This window comes from Anopheles ziemanni, chromosome 3, assembly GCF_943734765.1.
Source record: "Anopheles ziemanni chromosome 3, idAnoZiCoDA_A2_x.2, whole genome shotgun sequence".
NCBI lineage: Eukaryota > Metazoa > Arthropoda > Insecta > Diptera > Culicidae > Anopheles > Anopheles ziemanni.
The window spans coordinates 66,132,848-66,154,255 of NC_080706.1; the positions used below are offsets into that span (position 1 = coordinate 66,132,848).

General features: G+C 40.8%; 1 protein-coding gene across 1 annotated transcript in view; it reads right to left on the bottom strand.

The window, feature by feature from the left end:
- The window catches only part of LOC131285296 (uncharacterized), a 72,637-nt gene extending 60,634 nt beyond the window's left edge, over nt 1-12,003 (bottom strand). Inside the window, exon 1 of the mRNA XM_058314150.1 lies at nt 11,931-12,003. Within this exon, the coding sequence (XP_058170133.1) occupies nt 11,931-12,003 (73 nt within the window). The remainder of the gene's footprint in view (nt 1-11,930) is intronic.
- Between the last annotated feature and the right edge of the window lie 9,405 nt (nt 12,004-21,408).

Below are 21,408 nucleotides of genomic sequence, written 5' to 3' on the forward strand. Positions count from 1 at the left end.
CCAAATACCTTTCCCTGAAAGTATTGCACACATGCTCCTATCCTGACGGAAAAGACCAAACCACACTCATATTGGAAGAGTAGTTCATAAAAGATTAAATTAAAAAAGTTTAATTTGAGTTCTGTTTATATTTATGACCAGCGTCAACGTTGCCTTGTCGCTAAAACGATGCTTGTTGAGCTGGCACCATGGTTCCAAATGTGGTTCAGATAAACTGCTGGGTTTCAGGATGGTTCGAGGATAAATGGACGGCAGCGAGCAAACCCATACCGGTCCCTCGAGAGCGCAAAAGTAATGAACCTACAAACCATTGCTTTATCCTTATTCTTGGCCCGTCCAGACAGATTCCTCCAGCCGAACGATGTGGTCGTCCATCTGACGACCAGCCCTAAGGGGAAGCACAGTGAAAATTAATGATAAAAATTCATATGCCCAACGACGGGAGTAATGTGTTTCTACCGGACATATGTCCAGGTCAGACAGCGCGGGCGGTTAAAGGCGACACTGAAGGTGAAACTGAAATTAAATGTTTCATCACACGTAGAGAGAAACGTAGAGGGGTTTAGTTCTGCATTAGTTTTGATTTTATGTTGTTTCATAATTGAATTGATAGGTTACGAAATTAACTATACAGCTAAATGAGGTTGTTGTATGGGATGAAAATGGCATCCGACAGGTTTTTGAAGTTTAAAATATGTCACAAAAATTTTTATTTATTCCTAGTGGTATGTAGCAAAATTATCGCTCTACTTGTTTGTATGAAGTTCTTGAATGAAAGTTTATTTTCGATAGCCAGTTTTCTGAAGCCCATGGCGCAGCGGTAGCGGGGGTGCCCATGGCGCAGCGGTAGCGCGAGGAAACACCACACCACAGGCGTGGGATCGAATCTCGAGTCTGGCACCCTCCGGTATTACGAACGGCTGACCACCGATCTATAAAGGGCACGGTAAACGAAGCGTAATCGCTGGTCTCTCGTGTATCGTCGATATTCAGGCCAAGCGTCATCTTTGCTTTGTTTATGTTTTGCAATTTGTTAAAAATGGCAACATTTCTTGAAGCTACTGCTATTATTTTGTTGTTTATTGTTAAAAATACAAAAACTACGCTAAATAATCATAGAAATTTGATAAATAATTACGGATGAATGAACTATTGATTCGTTTGTTTACGTACTGACAAGATTACGCATGCGATTACAGGGTAGGTGAGCCAAAATTCTTTTTGACAGATGGACCAGCAGAATAACACGATTACGCTAGCGATTACGCTTCGTTTCCCGTCCCCTTAATATACCGTCCTTCGGTCACACAAACTCTCTTCGGAGAGAGGCCTTGTCCCACTAGGGGATGTCGTGCCACAAAAAAAAAAAAAAAAGTTTTCTGAAGCACATGGATGCATCATCAATCTTTTGTGTTTTTATATTATGTTAATGTCTCGTAAAGGAATTGTAAAACATTTTCTGTTCCTTTGTTGTCTAATTTTCTTTTGAACGATCTAAATCATGTCACGAGCATCCGACAGGTTTTTAAAATATAATATATTTTAGCTTGAAATATTATGTCACTAAGATTTTTATTTATTCCTAGTGGTATGATGCAAAATTATCCATCTACTTGTTCGTATGAAGTTCTTGAATGAAAGTTTATTTTCGTTAGTCAGTTATCTGAAACACATGGATGCATCATCAATATTTTGTGTTTTTATATCATATTAATGCCCCGTAAAGCAATTGTAAAACATTTTCTGTTCCCTTGTTGTCTAATTATCTATTGAACGATCATAATCATGTCACGAGCAAAGTCTGGTCCTTAATTGAACTCACGAGTTGTTTACCAGGTGACGAACGATTTCATAACTGTTCAAAAGGTCGAGCCTAATTAGTCCTCCTTTCCATTCAAACCAATTCGAAAACAGGTGGTAACAACAACTGGATACCAGCACGTCTTGCAATGACCTTTGGTATGTACCTATACAGGTTAATGTTCCCTATTCCTATCCAACAGAAGCCGAAGGAATTGAATTTTACCATTCGTTCATATGCAATGAAATGACTTTCTACACCACGTTGAAACATATTTCAAGAAAGGGCGCTGGCTGTCGCGCATTGCTGAAGTTCTCGTATCAGGGATCAATCGCTAATGTATCGTGTTTTTAGGTGGAGGGTTGGCTTAACCCACACCAAGGGAGATAATATCTATTTGATTACCAGGGAGGATTTATAGCCCGAGCGTACCTTCAGCAGGTTTTTCCTATCTAAGCCCCAAATTAGTCGACGACGTGCCAGTTTAGTATACAACCAAACCAAACACACACACAAATACATCACCAGCAACGTTTTGGGAATAGCTTCCGGAGCTAATTTTTCACCCCACATCGGATCGAAATCGACGCAAACACGGAAAATCACTTTCACTCAACCTTAATGCCGGCTCACACCCGGTTCGAATTGTAGCCCATTCGTTTACGATATCCTTGGCATATGTCACCACTTCTTCCTTATGGGTGCCCAATTCGTCACTATTAGTAAAATTCCAGCTTTTCCTCTGGCCGGGAGGGGAAAGGGAGACAATCCCCATTTAGTCCAAAAAAAATGGCCCCATAAATTGCTCCATTTATCTGATTATTCCGTGCATTGGCTCGGTCGCGTTTTTACTGCTCTAGTGATGATGATGGTGATGGTATTATTTTTTGTGAAACACATTTTTCAACCCATTGTTTTACTCGCAGTAAGTTCATTTTCCTAAAAGTCATTTTCGGAGGGGTAATACTTCAGGATTAAACTGAAGCAGTGTTTTCACCGTCCTATTTGATTCCACTTCGAATCTTACGAGAGTCTTTGTCCTTTGTTTTGTCGGCTGTTGATAAAATTACCGTCATCATGAGCAATGGTAAAAGTAAATATGTTTTGTTTGATATTTTCATAAAAGAACTGGATTTACCGTACCGTATTTGTTTGAATATAAAATAAAATCACTTACAATGTAATTGATCAAAAATAATGTGCAACGTAGTTTGTAGTTAATTAAACTTTGTTTTGTATTTTTACTTTTTACCCAACATAAAAATAGCATGGCGAAAAAATTAATATTTCAACTCTAAGTGCAGCATTAATCTGAATACTCCAAAACAAATGGGTAAAACGTGTGTACCATTACTACCGTCAGTATTGAAGAGTCACCATGTCACTAGGGTACTTGGTTGCTTTAAGTGTACTGCCTTGCAACGGCCCCTTAAACCGCGACTCCAACATATCATGTCTATGATGAGATGATAATTAATCACGTTTCAAGTCTATCCGATATATGCCCAACTTAGCAACGATGTCCATTCTGCACGATCCCGCAGAACTTCACGGCTCTGTCATTAATCAGCCTGATTTCGGCAAGCCTGAGACTCGGAAAAGAGCCACGTTTCTGCACAATAGGCGTACAAGAGCCCTTGCCGGAGTAAAAAGATACTCCAGTTCAGTAGGGCATAGGTAATGGCCACACGTGAATACCACCTGTGGTCATGATTTTATGATTTTGTTTTATGACCCATATCACGAAAACCACAACATATCAACCGAGAAAACATGGCGTAGATTAGGAGGGTAAGAGGAATAAACAAACTAGCTTGAAACACTGTGAATAAATATATGCAATTTACAAACATATCCCAAAAACAGTCGTGGATAAGAAATATCACCTAAATATTCCACAACTCAAAATATTAGTAATCAAATCATAAATGAAAAAGTAATGAATAATTTGCAAATAGCTGACAAATTAAAGTATATACAAACCTGGGTTACACAAATAGACGATTTCTAGTAAGTTTTGGAGCAACAAATATTTTTCGAAACAAAAAGATACTGACTAAACTTTGTATGCTTAGTAAATAAAAACTGAATTTTGGATTGTCAATATTTGACATTGTGTTTCATGTGTGATTTACATTGTAATTTTTCTGCTAAGTATTCTACTACGAGTAATTTTTATTCAGCGTATATTTTTTTAAATTTATTTTATATTATTTAATCAAATTAGTTAATAGCACAACCTTGTTTATGCCGATACTTTAATGGAAAGGTGTTATATTGAGACATGCACATAGTAAAGGGAAACTCGAATTTGGTTTCTTCACACATGGCACCATCGCACATTTCTACCGTCGTAGCTTGTCAGCCACCAATTACTTTGACGGACGCAACATGGCAGAAAATGAAACCACAACCCGGTGGAATTCATCAACCCACGCAGTGCGATGATCAACCTTTTGGGGACTCATTAAAAAAATCCAATTATCTTCAAACGCACTGCGGCGTTTAATTAAGCAATCATGGATAGGATCCGCTTGGCGGGCGCTGTCCGAGGTATTATGAAACACAGTAAAACGTTGCGCGAAGGTAATTTCGGAGGAAATGGGCAAATAATTTCTTTATAGCTACCGGCTACTAGGCGCCTCCATTTTGGAGCTCCACAACCGATACTGGGCGCCTCCACCGAGCACAATGATGGAGCTGTGAAACACGGTTATTACACATCGGCCAACGTACCGTGCGTTATTGCTTTGGAATCGGTAAAAAAATGAAGTTAACAAAGGTAAAGGCAAAATGCAGAAGGAGCTAATAGGCAGGAAAAATGTTAGTAGTGGCTGACCCCCATGCGCCGTATTAAACAAAGTAAACAGAAGCTGCCCACCTGACGGCAGCACGTGTAGGAATTTCACCTTCCATCGTTGGTTCAGTCAAATTATCCTTCGTAAAAGAAAAACAGTGCCAATGAGTGGTAAAGCTTTCACGAGCCCATAAATAAGATTGTTACGTTATGATTTATGGGAAAACTGTCCTCGTAAAAATTACCTTTCCCCCTTCGGACTTTTCCCTGAAAATACCTTCATTGGGTGTCACCATCGTTTTGTTTTTTTGTACGGAAAGCTTAATGATATCAAGTTTCGGGCGATGGATAGAAATTATGCTTCATTCAAGCACTACCACGTCATCAACCTGGGTCATGGGAGCAGCAGCTGGTCCCGCTAGGGCAATTAATTAACGACCGCAAATGGTGACAATTGGATTAATTGAGCGGTTCAAGGTGTAAGTGCAAGTAGGGGTTACTCCCAATCCGCTGAGGAATGACTTTACCGATTTATGATGTTAATGGGACATTGTTTTCTTTCACTGCTAACCATTGTAAGGATGGATTGTTATAAATGATTGGATTGATTCAATGATTGAACAGTAGAAGTATGTTTCACGTTTTCCTTTTTTCTATGCACTCTTTTGCTGTTTTTAATTCAAAACTTTACACGTTGTTTAACAATTTACCCTTCTGCTCTATTTCTCGACTTGCATCCTACAATGGCTGGAATGCAATTAGTCTGCTAAAACCTAATTTGTTGATACGTTGATGATGCACTCGACCGACTAATCAACTGTCAACGTATTTTCTGCGCTGTACATTATTCACGAAATAGAAAATAAAAACGGCAGAAGAAAAACACAACCCGAGCTGACAAAAAACAAAAAACACCACGACACAAAAAGACTAATGTTTGATGAAAAATTGCATTCATTTACGGTTCGGAGCGAAAAACTCACCACATTCCCATCACGACTAAGCACCCAAAGCAGCGTTGGACGCGCAATCAAGTGTTTCATCGTGCGGAAAAGATATACGTTAAATGAGGGAAGGCGAGGGTCTGAAGACGTGGTGCTTCGAAGTGACTCCGACTAATTGCTACGCTGCGGGCGGACCCAGGACACTACGATGAGTGATGGCACTGTGGTTAGTGGTAGAAGCAAGTGCTTGTTATCAGCTCTTTTTATTTATGTCATACAATGGAGGGAATTTTTTAGTGGTTTTGTAGAAGACAATACGAAGTATATGTAACAATAATAAAACAAGTGTTTTTGTTTTTATATTGGATCATGATTGCATTTTCGTTTTATGTTTTTCTTTTTTTTTTTTCATTTTTTTCAATTTCATTTTATTCATTCAGATTTTCTATTTTAGTCCGTCTTACAAAAACAAACCTACAGCATTTTTAAAAAAATAAAGTAACCTTACCTACGTGAAACTAATTGAATGTTAAATAAAAATGGTACATCGTAGCTGTTAAATTATTCAAACATTTTAAAAATATGCATTCATCAACTACCACTACACCCACTATGCAACGATCTCTCACATCTCGAAACCGTAAAAAATTTACTTGGAAACACCACCTCAAAACCGACGATTTGTCAGCGTCAAGCGGAGATTCGTCACCGATGCAAATGAGATGCATTCGTGTGGCAACATTCTAGGGAGCGTGGATTTCATTCCATAACAATGCTTCATCATAACGTCTCGCAGTGAGGTACCGTTTACTGTTCCAACGGTGGTGTGCCTGGTTCGGTGTGACTAATGCACCAGCACTTGAACCGAGAGAAGAAACAATGGGAGCATTTGCATCCGAACGAAGCGCAATAGTATTTTTTTTATTTTCATCACTCAAGTTAAATCTCGACCGTCATCGCGTTGGAATGATAAACGCACTGTTTTGTGCTGTTTCGCAATTAGCATACATTGTTTGGTGGATCTCAACACAATTAAAAATAAATGGAAGGTTGAGTGTGTCTCATCGTTAGTTTTGAATGTTTGGATTGAAAACTTTTGACTTTAGTTTAATTTTAAATATCAAATTTAAATGAAATTACAAAATCTGCCATTTTGAGAGCATCGTTCCATTAACATGTTTCTACTCTAACGTATGATCTAATCCTACGTCTGTTTTCATAATTCCTAAAACTGAACTGCTTGCACAATTGCCTGCACGTTTCGAAATTTGTTCATTTGCTGCTCCTTTACATAAGCTCAAGCATTCATCTTTTCGCTCAAACTTTCCCCTGCTTTTACAAATTGAGCGTAGTAACGGGTTCGAGTGAGATGATAATTTTTCACCTCTTCGCTGTCAAAATGTTTTCAACAACCAACCCATCTCTTAGCTAGCAACCAACCTATCTTTTAGTTTTGCAAGCGGTACCACCATCATGACGCTGTTATAGGAAGAAGTGTTGCTTTGCTGCCAAGGATGTTTTGAATAATTTATTCAATTGCAGCCATACTTCATTACCGGAAGATTTTGGAGAATCATTGCGTCGTCTACTGTTTAAGCCATTCTCATAATGTACGTTAAAAATTCAGTTAATTTTGATACTTGACTAAAACCGCTGGAGATTTTTGCCTTCAGAAGATGTTGGGTTTAAATTACTCCGATTTCAAGTAAGTATACTTTGATAGATAGAATTTAAAACGCTTGAAACAAAATGCTCATGAGTGGAATTTCTTAACATGATTCTATAAAACTTAGAGATGAATCTTTTTGTAAAGTTACGTAACGTTGAAAAGAAATCGCTAATATTATTGTGTGGGAAACAAATTCTGTTTCAGGTGTTCATGAATCTCGTGCGTTAACTTGAATCTCAAAGCCAGAATAAAACATTACAAGGAACTAAACTACTTCACCGTGAATGAACGAACCAAAACGAATGGTTAAAGCATATAAGATCCGATTTATAATGATTCCCTTATGTCACATTAAAATAAATAAGTAATACCATGCCAAGCGTGGCTGCAACGCCAGTCGTTTTTGTTACGCCACGAATAAACTGAGGAAGAAAAGTTTTAGTTGAAAGCGTGAAGCTAAAACCTCGTATAGAAAAACGTCAAGAACCGATATTGTTCATACGACTTTACTGTCCCACAAATACCCACCCACGAGAGTTTTGTGTAAGTGACGTAATGGTAAGTTTGGTAGCAACCGCAAACTTTTTGCCTCCACGGTTTGCACCAACTTTTAGTCTTTATTATTTTGCTGTGTTCTTTTTCGCGCCATCACGTACCTACCACATGTTTTCCTTCACTTAACCTAACGCCTGCAGTGAGCATGGGAAAGCTTAAATGTTTTCAAGAAATCTTCAAGGAAAAAATGCCCATGCTTTATGCAAAGACGTACATAAAAAAAAGGCAAAAAACATAGAAAACATACGACCAATGTTTTGCGTGGTGTCGACAACAGTGGAAACATAAAATGCGCTCAACATCCCGTAATCCCGTGTTGGCAACAGCCCACCCCGTCAGAGGCACTCGCGGGTCACCATCAGCATGCGGTGTGCCGGAAACAGCTGAAAATGAAAAACATGATTTATGAAAAAACAGCAACTTCATTGTCGCTTCATCCACCTCCGTATGTCTTCATTTTGCACTGGTGTGGTTTTTGTTCCCTCATACAATTCAGCCTACCCCGAGGTTCTATTTCACGACAGCCATACCACCGTGCGATTTTCCGGTGGATTTTCGTTGTATGGCAAGAAACGAATGGCACTTCTGATTACCGCCGTCCTCCTCTACCGCTCTCGACATCGGCCGAACGAAGAACAGACTTAATTTTCACGATTTCCCAGATGTCTTGTTTCAGTTTTAAGAACGCTTTTCCGGGAACGGGAGTTTAGAATTTTTTTGTTTTTTCTTTCTGTTGAAACTTTTCTCCACCCACAATCTCTGGTTCAGATTCAGACAATCTGCAGCGGTGAAACCCCAGATTGGGGACAATTTTCTCACGGCGCGTCGAAAGTGGCACACACTTATTTTCTGTCATGTTTTGCACCGTTTTCTTCTAGTTCGAATGAGCCCCTTTGGACAAATTTATGGCAGCTATTCGTTTCAGTCTTACACTATGTGTGCTGGCAAATCTAGGCCAGTTGTTGAAAATACTGTAGCAATGAACTTAGCAAGCTCAGTAAAGAATGAAGTTAAACTACGAAACTAGTCAACATTATAACACATAAAAAATCTTTCATAAGGTAATAAAATTTACTTTAAAATATTAAACAGCGTCGTTTTTCTGAAACCGTCCATGGAACAATTCTAAAAAATCGAAAATCTTACCTTCCCATTATCTTTAACATCACTTTTACGATGTATGACAATTTCAAATGTCAACCACTAGAAACGTTTTGAAGCAGCTCTTTCCATCCATTTTAAGTTGGAAGAGTTAGATACAGCAAAGAAAATACGGAAACAAATCAAACATTGAGACTGACACTTCGTGAAGACAAACTAATGTTTGCTCTCCCCGATTTTTGTTCTTCTACCTTAATCTCATCACGTTTTCACTACATTCTTTGCCTTTCACACAGTCAACATTCCTCAACGAGCTTTCCTTTGAATGCACCATCCAAACAAAGTTCAACTGCAGTTGTGTTTGCAGATTTCACAAAAATCTACCATGCCATCCACAGTCGAATCCTTCTCGAGAACCGAAGTCTCAAGTGCGATACAATCGAAAAGTTAAATTGCATAGGAAGACTTGCAAAAGAATCGAGTGACATCGAGAGTTTGAAAGTACCTGCGTCTTTGGACGGTGTTGATTGGGGTTTCACCGATAAGTCAATGTCTTCGTCGTGGCCAAGCTTCGTGTATGGCGGTTTTTCTTGTCCTGTTTCGTTAGCCAAACATTTTGCCCCTCCCCTGATGTTTCTTTATCATTCATTCCACTCCGGACGGTGGCGAACTATTGAGACCTATAAAAGGAAGATTTGTGCTCTCTTTTTTTTTTAAATCCATCTAAATCCGACTCCAAAGCCAGCGTTCTTAGCATCTTTTCTTCTTTTCTTTCAAGTATCACTTTCCAAACAAGATACGATAGTCTTCGGATTTTTTTGGCGTTGCTTTCAGAAAATCTCAGGTGGAATGAAACGGTGTTTTATGTACACGGATCCATTTCTAGCATTCACTCAATTTCTTCGTATTGATCCACTCGACGAGCTGCTGGTCGATTGGAAGCTCAGGAAAAGTCGCAACACGCTTTCCTCGCGGGATGCCAGAAGGATTCACCCCACCGGATGGGGGATTTGAGTAATGAAAGAAGAAGCCGGAATCAGTCGTGGCCACTGGAGAGAGCTGGTGGAACTGGAGAATAAAAGGAAACTGGAGTTCGGTTCCCTCGCGACTGTCACTACGCTTGTTTGATCCTGAATCGGTAACAGGTCCGTGTCGCTTTCGTGTTCGGGTTCGGGCAAAGGCTGGCCAAAATCTTTACAAAAGACGCTCTATTCCCCTGGAATTTATCAGTCCCAAAGGAGCACGACGCCTTGCGTATTCGGAAGAAGGATATTTTATGCAAATGATAGATGAGAATGCCGCTGACGATGAGGTGGATATAGACGGTGGCATTGAAAAGGGGACAAAAAGCGCCGGCAGCGAGACATCGAATGGCACTCAGGATCCTCAAGGAAAAAAAAAGCCTCGATCGACTTGACTGTTTGCTTAATGGCATCATTATCCATCCACTTGTTTCCTTTAGAGAGCTTCGGCTGAGACCTGAAAGTGGAGGAAGCGACAGGAACGGCTAGGACATGCTTCATTCGGTAAAATGTGCCACGTTTCAGCTTCAAGCTACCTTGAAGGTGAGTTTGGCACCACTTCCTGAACACCTGCACAAACCGAGGACCAACGAAGAAAGCTCTAGCGTTTCGTAAGCAAACCCGAAAAGCGTACGGATTTTCGAACTGCTTCCCTGCAGGTCCATTAAATTAGCCTGAAAATCTATGCAAATTCAATCATCACCTTCCCACTGGAGCGCCGGATAGACTCAAAAGCGCTGGCTGTCTAAGATCGGTGTCCCCGAAGTAAGAAGAAAGCTTCATGGAAAAGGATTCCCATTGGCAACCAGAAACTCTCGCTTTTCTTGAATGGCTCGAATGGTGGCTGTGTCGTTGTTGGTGGTTTCAAACTGTATTTCATGCAAAGGTAGCACCGTTTCTGCTTCGTAAACACTAGATTCAACGAATATATTTTATGGCGGCTTACAACACGAGGTGTTTACCATCCGACCATTTTGCCTTTCTTCGTGGCTATATCCACGTGGAAATTTACTGCAGTTATAGCTTATTTGATTCGCGTAACAAGAGGTGGCACGTTCCTAATTTAAGGTTCAACATTCTTTCTTTAGAAAGTTACATCTCGCTTTAGGTGCTAGTTGTTTTCCTAAAATTCGATAGAGTAACAATTACGCTCTTAAATTAAATTACATTTGCAAAAAAACAGTGCCAGAAAAGAACCAAATTTTAAACCCCATTCTAAAATGGAATCCTTTCGACAATAGAGAAGTTCAGAGATAGGTATCAATAATAAAACTGTATACCAGGATAAAAAGAAACTAGTTCCAGTCTGTACTTGATTGAAGATTTGTCTTACGTAAGATCAGGAGAGTATTTTGAGAGTTTTTAATTAAGGTTGAGTTTTTAAAATTCTTAAACAGAGAGGTATGTAGATTGGAAGAGTCACTAAAAAATCCGTTAGAGCAGATAACATATATTTTAACGAAAAATAGGCTAAGGTGCTTCATTCCTCGTATTATCGATGAGAGATTGATTACCTAAAACCTTTAATTTTACATTCACATACAATATGAATCAGAATTTGATACTTTTATGTATATGTGATCTTGAACGTCAGTTATACTCACTACATCTTACCAAACACGAAGAAAAAGCCAAATGAATTACAACGTGACGGGCCAACCAAATATACACATGAGAAAAACTTAGGCTAAAAGGTGAGAGAAAGTAAATTAAAGGTAGTGTAAACGAAACAAAAAAACAAGTTTTGCACATCGTCGCTGTCAAAAGTACCATTTGCCACTTCGACAAAAACACTTTGCGTAAATCGGATAAAAAGTTAACAAACTTAATATTATATGACTCAACACACCGATGGTAGGCTACAGAATTAGAGCAGAGCACGAAAAACGCCTGAAAACTGTTTTCCCATTTCTTATGCTACAACACTTCAACGCAAACTTCTGTACTAACTACCAAACATCCCCGTGGGAACGCGTCAAACATCGTGCATCTCACCAGCGGTTTACCTAAGATCGTTAAATGTGAACTGAAAAAAACCTACGTCGTGGGTAGAAGAAGTAATGCTGAAAGTTGCCAGAACTTCTAGGGTTTAGAATCACATCGTCACCAACCATGCTACCCGATTTGACCCGGGACACCTTCAATATGAAGTCGTGGAAACTAATAACACACATAAATCATTCCTATACTCCTACATTTCCCCTCGGGTCGGTGTACGGGAGAAGATGAAAACGGAGTCAAACGGTACGAGAAGCATCAGTTCCAACTCATGTCACCACGATAAGATAGTTACAGGACTCTAACGATGACGCCCTGGAGCACTGGCAAACTAGCAAACCAACTGAAGCGTGAGATGAAGAAGGCAACATATGCGAGGAAGAGTTGAGGCAAAATTGGGATGAGTAACTTCACCTCTAGCGAAGCGCTGAAATGAGAGTTAGTTTTGGCCATTGGTTCAAAGTTTGGGAACATCTAATGGTGTACGAATAAACGAAGACGAAAAGAGGATGCATATGTTGGATGTTGAAGATATTTTACTTACTGTTGAAAGGAATGAAGTATGTAAAACAGTACATAAAGATCTTGATCATGTTGTAGGAATCTGTGGTACATTTTGGGGAGATCGACCTAAGCGGAAGGAACACAAATCGAAATCCTGAAATACTTGCTCAATTTGAAGTATGCGATTTCGATGTTTACTTGTTTCAGGAAGGAACGCAAGATGATTGTTATACAAATGCAATTTATGAACATCTGAACACATGGATTTTCATAAGATTGTTTTGGCATTTAATTACAGATTTTTGCAATAAACTCATAAGTATTACATTTAAAAGAATCAAATTCTTTAATTTCATTTGCAGTAGCAGTCTTAATTTCGCAAAAATCATTTTCGCTTTTTTAGATTACAGTTTCACCATTTTACGTAGGTACATTCTCATATACGTCCCGACTTCAATTTATATCGTACCTCAACGAATTTGTATGGTACAGTGGTGATAAACACCTACAGACTATTTGATATGAAAAATGTTACCTTGAGGGTACTTCCATAATAATCCTCACCCAGGCATCAACATCAATATGTTTTGCTACCCGGTCCAGGTACTTGACGTAAGATAGAGAACCATGATCTGACTGTCGAATTTCTGCCTGCATTGAGCCGTGTTATTACAAGCCGATACATGTACAGCAAAGCACGTTTACCTGTTCCCTTTATATGCGATTGCAGTTCCTCAGACTCAGGTTGAAAAAATAGAAAGTTATCCAGCATGTTTATAGACTTCTGAGAGAATTATTATCAAAAACGAAATTCTATCAAATTTTTCATCAAATTCAATCATGTTTGTGTTGTAGAAAAACAGAAGGTAATAAAAGATCTTCAAAACTGTACTTTTATTGTAAGCGCGGAATGTAATCTAATCCTTGCCGTGAAACAGTCATATCCCAAAATGTATGTAAGCCCAAAAGGCTGCAATCTACCTTTTCCTTCTTTTGCAGGTAATAACAATCGAACCATTCCAGTGGTAAACTTATGTATTCATGAGTAAGTTTTCTTGGGTAGACTATCGTCAATTTGATGCTCCCGTCGTCGTTGGAGGGTAGATATAAAAATGCGGGATCGGCCTTCGGGAAGTTAGTTGGTTTCATCAAACCCTACTGCGAGGATGTCTCCCAAAGAAAACGAATGCCCGATACCATCGCCTTCGCAAGAGGAAAGTGGGCAAGCTGCACCCGTTCAACTTCGTGGAATCATTCGCCATCGGAGCCATGTTCTGGCAAAGGTAGAGCGCATGCAGCGTCTGCTGGACGAGAGTCAATTAAACGGATGTGCGCGGATTAAAGTGTTATCAAAAATGTTATCCTCACACTACAATGAGTACATTCAGTTGCATGGTATGATAGTGACGCGTGTTAAAGGTGATGATGAATTTGAGGAGCAAGAGAAAGTGTACATAGCATTCGAGAAGCTTTATTGTGATGTCGCTACTCATGCGGAGGATCTTTGGCAGAATGTAACCGGGAATAAAAATATGGTGCCCAATGAGCGATCAGCCAGCTATATATGCCATTCTCAAAAATTGGTTCAAGGCATGGAGGAACAGGAACTGAACGAACCGAAGGAAACATTGCTATTAGAGGAACAAGGAGTGGAAAAGAATTTTAGGCAAACTGAAGCACATCAAGAGCAGCAGCATGAGCAAACGAAAGACCGAGACCCGGAAAAGAAGGAACTGAACGAAGTGGTGGAATCAGAAATGTTGCAGAGACAAGAAACAGAGTCAGGAAAAGCAGCAGCAACATCAAAACCGTCTATGTACTTAAACGAACAGCAACTGAACCAACCGGAAAAACATGAAAAAGGTGTGGAACAAAATCGAAAGCAAATAAGAGAGCAGCAGGAGCCGCTTGAGCAAACGCAAGACCAGGAAAAGAAGGAACTAAACGCAGTGGTGAATTCAGTGATGGTGCAAGGACAAGATCAGAAAAAGAATCGGGAGGTGCAGCCCCAGCATCAGGAAAGTAATTTAGAACCAAAAGCGAAGATTGATTATGTTGAAATGGCCCTGATGAAGGTAAGATTGGCGGTAAATTATCTTTTGTACAATTGGGGTAACCAAGACATCGAGCGTAAGCTTTGCTATGCTCCCAACTCATACCATTACTTCGCAGAACAATACGATCAACTGTGGAACGCCTTAACAAACACTCAACAGATTCGGAAGGATATTACAGAACCACATTACGAAGCCCTCATTAGTATGAATAGATACATGGATATTTCCTATTTAAAAGAAAAAGTAATCGATCACCTTATAAGTCTTTGCTGCTTGAGAGTTGACATTCCGTCTGATATAGAATTCATGGTCGTAAAGAAAATTGCAATTATAATCAGTCGATCTGTCAATCGGTCATATCGGTCGCGTTCCTTAATCGCTCCGCTAAAATTGTAAAATTTGTGCGTTAAATCAGTGTTGTTAACTATCGGATCTGCTCTTCGTTAGATAGTGATACATACTGTTCATAAATATCACTCACGCTTATTAGCAGCCTCTTCACATTATCACGTTAGTTCGTTATCCTTGGCGTCTGTGTTTTTGTTCGAGCCAGGCCTGAGCTAGAATGGCGTCCGTTTGTTTTGCCTGTGCTAATGAATTTGCCCCAGACGCGGCTACGATGCGATGCTGCTATTGTGAAGAACTTTTTCATGATTCCTGCACCACTTTGCCTGACGATATGGTGACCAATATCAAGCTACGGCACGATGTTCATTGGAGCTGTCCTGGCTGCACCAAAGCTCTTGCCAATCCAAGGAGCAAAGTTATGAAGGAGGTCGGCCTACAGGCGGGGCACGCCTCCGCGATTAGCTCAATCGTTTCATCACTGAAGGACGCTATCCTCGAGCCTTTGTCCACCGAAATGCGTGCCATGGTGGCCCCATGGACCCGGGCCCTTCCCACTCTTTCGGAACCGGCTGATGGTCTGACCAATGGATCTCCACGGCGTCGTGGGCCTTCTTCAGATGCTGTGCGTAATTCGGCCTTTTCTACCATCCGGCGGGCTCAACCTCAGGAATTGTTCGAGACTGTCGCTGAGAAGCCCATTGATTATGCTCGCGCAGTGATCACCGGTTCCAGCATTTCCTCACCGAGCCTAGTTGCCTCCCAGAACGCCAGGCCCCTGCGCTTCTGGTTGCATCTTATGGGCGTTGCACCGAGTGTCACCGTCGATCAAGTTGTCGCGTCGGTGCAACGCAGGCTTGGCACTGACGATGTGATAGCATTCTCTCTTCTGGCGAGAAATGTGAATCCGGCAACTCGCAGTGCTCTCTCCTTCAAGGTGCGGATCCCCATGTCCTGCAGTGAGAAAGCTCTCTCTTCAGAAACTTGGCCTACTGGTATCCGTGTCCGGGAGTTTGTGGTCCATTCACGCCCAGAGAATCGCTTTCGTCAACCATCTCCATCTCCACCAGATTCGCCACTCTCACCACTATCGTCCCGCCGTGATACTGGGCGTCATCAACACACTGCTACCCAACACGTAAACAGAACACTTATACACTCGGGCACACCTTCCACTTCAACACCTGGCACCAACTCATTCACCGCTCCTGGTCATCCTTCGCACACCACGTTACCCGCCGCTGACCCGCCACGCAAAAGGAAACGAGGGCCGGCTCCTGATATCAGCCCGAACCAGCCCAAACTGGATACCTTCTTTCGGACAAAGTAATCGGGATGGCATTTCTTTCATTAATCAGAATCCTGCCTTAACTACACTCCCGATTAACCCACAATCATCGCCTCATACACTCACCATTACGAAAACAACTGCCAAGCATCGTCCTGTCACCCGTCATCAAAATCACAACAGATCAGCACTTTCTATCTACTACCAGAACGTGCGCGGTCTGCGTACGAAAATCACTGACCTGCGGCTGGCTCTTCATGAGTCGGACTATGATATTATTATTTTCACCGAAACATGGCTCGTCAACACCATACCCACATCTCTCTTCGCCGATGGACGCTACCGCATTTATCGTTGTGATCGCGCTCCCGATAACAGTATTTTTTCTCGCGGTGGCGGTGTCCTTATTGCCTGCAAAGCTGCGTTGGTTTCATCAGAGCTCACACCGTTTGCTGACAATCTTGAGCAAGTCTGGATAAAAGTGCAATTGTCCAATACCTCTGTTACTGTTGGTGCTGTTTACATTCCTCCAACCCATACCACCAACCTAGTCACTATCGATCTCTTACATGATAGTATTCGCGATATGTCGAACCGGACTAGTGATCGTGATCCGCTGTATGTTTTTGGCGACTTTAATAGATCCGATATTGTATGGAAGTGCTCCAACACATCGTCACATGTTGATAGTTCTCAACTTTCCTCGTTAACACACTATGTGCCCGAGTCGCAATCTATGGCCAACACTGGATTCACTGATGGCATGACATTCAACGGTCTATTTCAAATTAACGCTGTTCGCAACTCCTTTGGCCGTCTGCTTGACTTGATCTTCGCTAATTTCACTGCTGCTTCAAGTGTCGCCGATCCAGTTATAAAGTGTCTTAAACCACTACTTAATGAGGATTCATACCATCCTGCCCTGATTTTAGATGTACATCTACCACACTCACGTCAAACCAGAACTGCGACTCCTGGAGGTTCTCGGTTGAATTTTTATAAAGCTGACATCTCCCGACTGACCGATCTTATTGAATCATTTAACCAAAGCTTCGATTGCAATGCTTTCAACTCGGTAGACGATGCTGCAAATCATTTCGTAGCTTACATGCAATCTGCAATTAAAGCATGTGTGCCAGTTTTCAAAGCCAAGTCGGGACCCCCGTGGTCTAATGCTACCCTGCGACGCTTGAAACGCATTAAAGTGAATGCATACAAACTATATCATAGAACGCAGTGTGAAACACATAGTAGGCATTATGCATTTGCTCTTGACAATTATCGTGCCATGAATCGTAAACTTCACCGTTTGTATATCAACCGATCACAATCAACACTGAGCTCTAATCCAAAGCAATTTTGGAAGTTTTTCAATTGTCGTCGCAAATCCGACTCTATTCCATCTATGATGAGCTACAATGGTGAATCCAAAACTGAAGTCCACGACATATGCAACATGTTAGCAGACCGCTTCGCCGATACTTTTCGCCCCACAACTGCGAATTCTACAACACCGACGAATCCTACAATAAATATTCAACCTGACGTCATTGAATTTCATCCACCGACGATTGACGAAGTCCTAGTGTTATTAAAACTTGACAAACTGAAACCAAAGGTCACTTCGGGTCCTGATAACATCCCGGCCTATATTCTTAAACACTGCAGAGTTGCTCTTGCCCCGGTGTTATCTAAATTATTCAACGCATCACTTCAGACAGGCACATACCCTACAGTCTGGAAACACGCGCGTATGGTACCAATCCATAAAAAAGGCAGTCGTAGTGATGCCCTTAACTATCGAGGAATTGTCTCACTATGCGCTTGTGCTAAAGTCTTCGAACAAATTATGTACACGCCTCTGCTCAATGCTGTCAGCAACTACATTAGCCCTAGCCAGCATGGATTTATGCCCAAACGCTCCTCAGCCACCAACCTAATCGAGTTCGTGAGATTCTGCCTGCAAAACATGGACCGTGGCTCACAAGTCGACGCCGTTTACATCGATTTCAAAGCTGCCTTCGATAGCATCTCGCACAAGGTGTTACTCTCCAAATTGTGTAAATTGGGCTTTCCCGCTTCTTTTATCGGCTGGCTTCGTTCGTACCTTCATGGTCGAACCTATCAAGTTGGTATTGGACCACATCTATCGTATACCTTTGCCAGCTCTTCGGGAGTCCCACAAGGCAGTAATCTGGGCCCAGTTTTGTTCCTGATCTACATTAACGATCTGGCGTCCATTCTACCAGCAGGCTCATTTTTGATGTATGCAGATGATATCAAGATATTCTCGGCTGTAAAAAATACGGATGACTGTCTGCGGCTTCAAAACCTGCTCGGGAAACTAGGAGTTTGGTGCACTGATAACAATCTGCAGTTATCTCATGAGAAGTGCTCATCTATTTCATTTAGTAGATCTCGACACCCGCTTCATTACAATTACGTACTTAATGACAATATCCTGTCCAGAACGTCCTGCATTCGCGACCTTGGTGTCCTGCTTGACTCGGAGCTTTCGTTCCGTGAGCACTACGAGTACGTCATCTCTAAGGCCAATCAACTGCTGGGTCTCGTTTTAAGAGTTTGTCGTGACTTTCGCGACCCGATGTGTATCAAAGCTGTATACTGTGCAATTGTACGCTCCGTTCTTGACTATTGTTGTGTGGTTTGGTCTCCACAATCTGCGCACTTCATCACCCGCATCGAGAGTATCCAGCGCAAACTGACCCGGTATGCAGTTCGTCTTCTTCCGTGGCGAAATAATCAGGTGCTGCCTTCCTACAAACAACGGTGCCTTTTGCTGGGCCTGGATCCTCTTGACAAGCGTCTCCAGGACATGCTGTGTACGTTTCTATTTAAACTGTTGAAAGGCGAAATCGACTCCCCTGCCCTTCTGGGTGGGGTCAACTTTTATGCACCCAGCAGATCACTTCGTACGAGGTTTCATTTCCGTACTGAACGTACCAGGACAAACTATGGGCAATGCGACCCGCTACAAGTTATGTGCAACAATTTGAACTCAGTATTAGACTTATGTGACTTTAATCTTTCTACGTCAGTGTTTCGTGAGCGCCTACGTCTTCGCCTCGTATAACGATTCTGTAATCACGCGTTTTAACCCGTTTTTGTAATATATGCTTAAGTTGTGTCGTGAAGACCTATGAGATCCGACGACTATACAAATAAATAAATAAATAAATAAATAATGAAAGATGATAATCTCAGCCATTATAATTCATTACCAAAGGCAGATAACGCAATAGAACGGATTTTCCAGTATGTTTATTCCGCAGATGATCTTGCGGACGATCAGGTTTATTCAGATTGTATTACGCTAAACCAAGTGGCTAAGAAACTTAAAATTAGTGAAACCCACCAGGTCCAACAACAACAGGAAACAGACCTTGAACAGAAAACTTCTAACGAAAACGTGGATACAGTCATGCTGAAGGCAAGAATCGTAATCAATTATATTAGGTACAGTTTTAGTGACCGAACAGTGCGAAACAATCTCATTCCGCAATCCAAAGGGGGTAATTTTGTTTACAGAGAAAAGTATTACTCTGATGTGTGGAATCTGTTAACTGACTCCCGAAAAAACCGCCAAGCTATTATACAAGCACATTATGAACATCTACTTCAGCTACCTCATCCACATAATCCACATTTTTTTAAAGAAGTAGCCGGTAATCTTGGAAGTCTTTCATGTTTGGGAGTTGGCATTTCCCCTGAAATGGAGCTTTGTTTGGGGCAGTTAATATGGCGGTGTTTGCCAAATAAGGAAAAAAAAGAAAAATCATTAAAAATGATGATCACGCATAAGGTGTCATCCAATGAATGGGAAAATATGTTAAAACTGATTGAAATGGCTCGGAAATTGAACATTTAAGAAAAGAATTTATTTTAACAACACAAATAGCGTTCATATGTCAAAAAGTTCTGAGAACGTATAACCTCAAAAACGTCAAACTTTACGATAAAATTGTTAATTAACAGATTGCATCACCAGTTTTTCCAAATCCCGAAACTTAAAAGGCAACCCTCGTATAGTTATAAATATCATGGCAATTGCTAGAAAAAAGATCAGATGTAAATGAACATGTTAAAAAACATATTAGAAAATAAAAATACAGATGGTTCAAGGAGCTTTGGCTAAAGGCATTCAACCAGTTGATATTTTATTAACAAATTTGTGTCTATTACAAATTAATCTTAAACAACTGGGATGCAAGTCTAGTTTGATGGAGTTGTGAAAGAAAGCATGACACAAAATGCAGATTTCTCAATGCATAACATTTCCTATCCCCCTTATTTTCAGCATGCAGTTTAAATCACATTTCAGATTGTGACACAATGTGTAAGTTTTAGGTCAAGCTATTTTGCTCATAACGTTGCCTTTCTTGGAGTAAAAAAGGGCTTGTGAATTTGTTAAACCACGCCATACAATTATTCGTTTTCATTTTCTTTGGTCTAGCTTATCGTCGAATTCTTTAGACAGTGCTAGCAATTGGATCGTTGGGAAAGTCCTAAACGTCCTGAGTCACAGCGTAACGTGCGATAAATTGTCGAATGGGTTTAATGAATTTCATTCCTCTAATCCTACCACAGTCGTTCTCTTTGCTCTGAAACATCAAGACGATAAAATCCAAACCTATTACCGTGTCCGGAAGGTCTGAAGTGATGATCGTTTCAGGGGTTTTCTTAGCCATTCTTTAGAGAAAGAACTTACGATGTGCGGAAACGAAGTAAACGGACAGTGGCTGGCATGTGATTACAAACCAAGTTTGAACCTCCCGTAACGTAACGTTTTCTTTGATAGTGTTTTTTCGCCTTCGACGCTCTGTTCGAGTTATCTTCGAATACGGAAGCTGCTCAAGACGAGCTGCATTGTAATTTATGGTTCACTTCGAGCGTAATTTCCCATTTCCGCGATTACCAATAGCAAGCAATTCTTTCGTACCTCTGGCGGACACATTGAGGATATAGAGAACGTAAAACAGTGCAAGCCAACTGTTTCGTTCATTATCTTTTTTCCGTAGCCAGTGCCACGCTCGAGGAAAGGTTCATTACGAGATATCGTCTCCTAGAAAAGCTTTCTTCGTGTTTTTTTTTAATGAAAAAGTATATGTTTTCATGGTTTGAATCCGGTTTTATTGTTTTCCTTCAATTGTGAACCATGTTAATGGCTAAAGCATGATTTTAGCTGTGTATGAATTTATTGATCGAAAATTCAATTAAATCAAAAATAAATACTTTTGTGGTCTTTTATAAAATTGCTAGGATCAACAACCAACTGCGCTGACGGTAGCTTAAATCAAAAGCGGTTA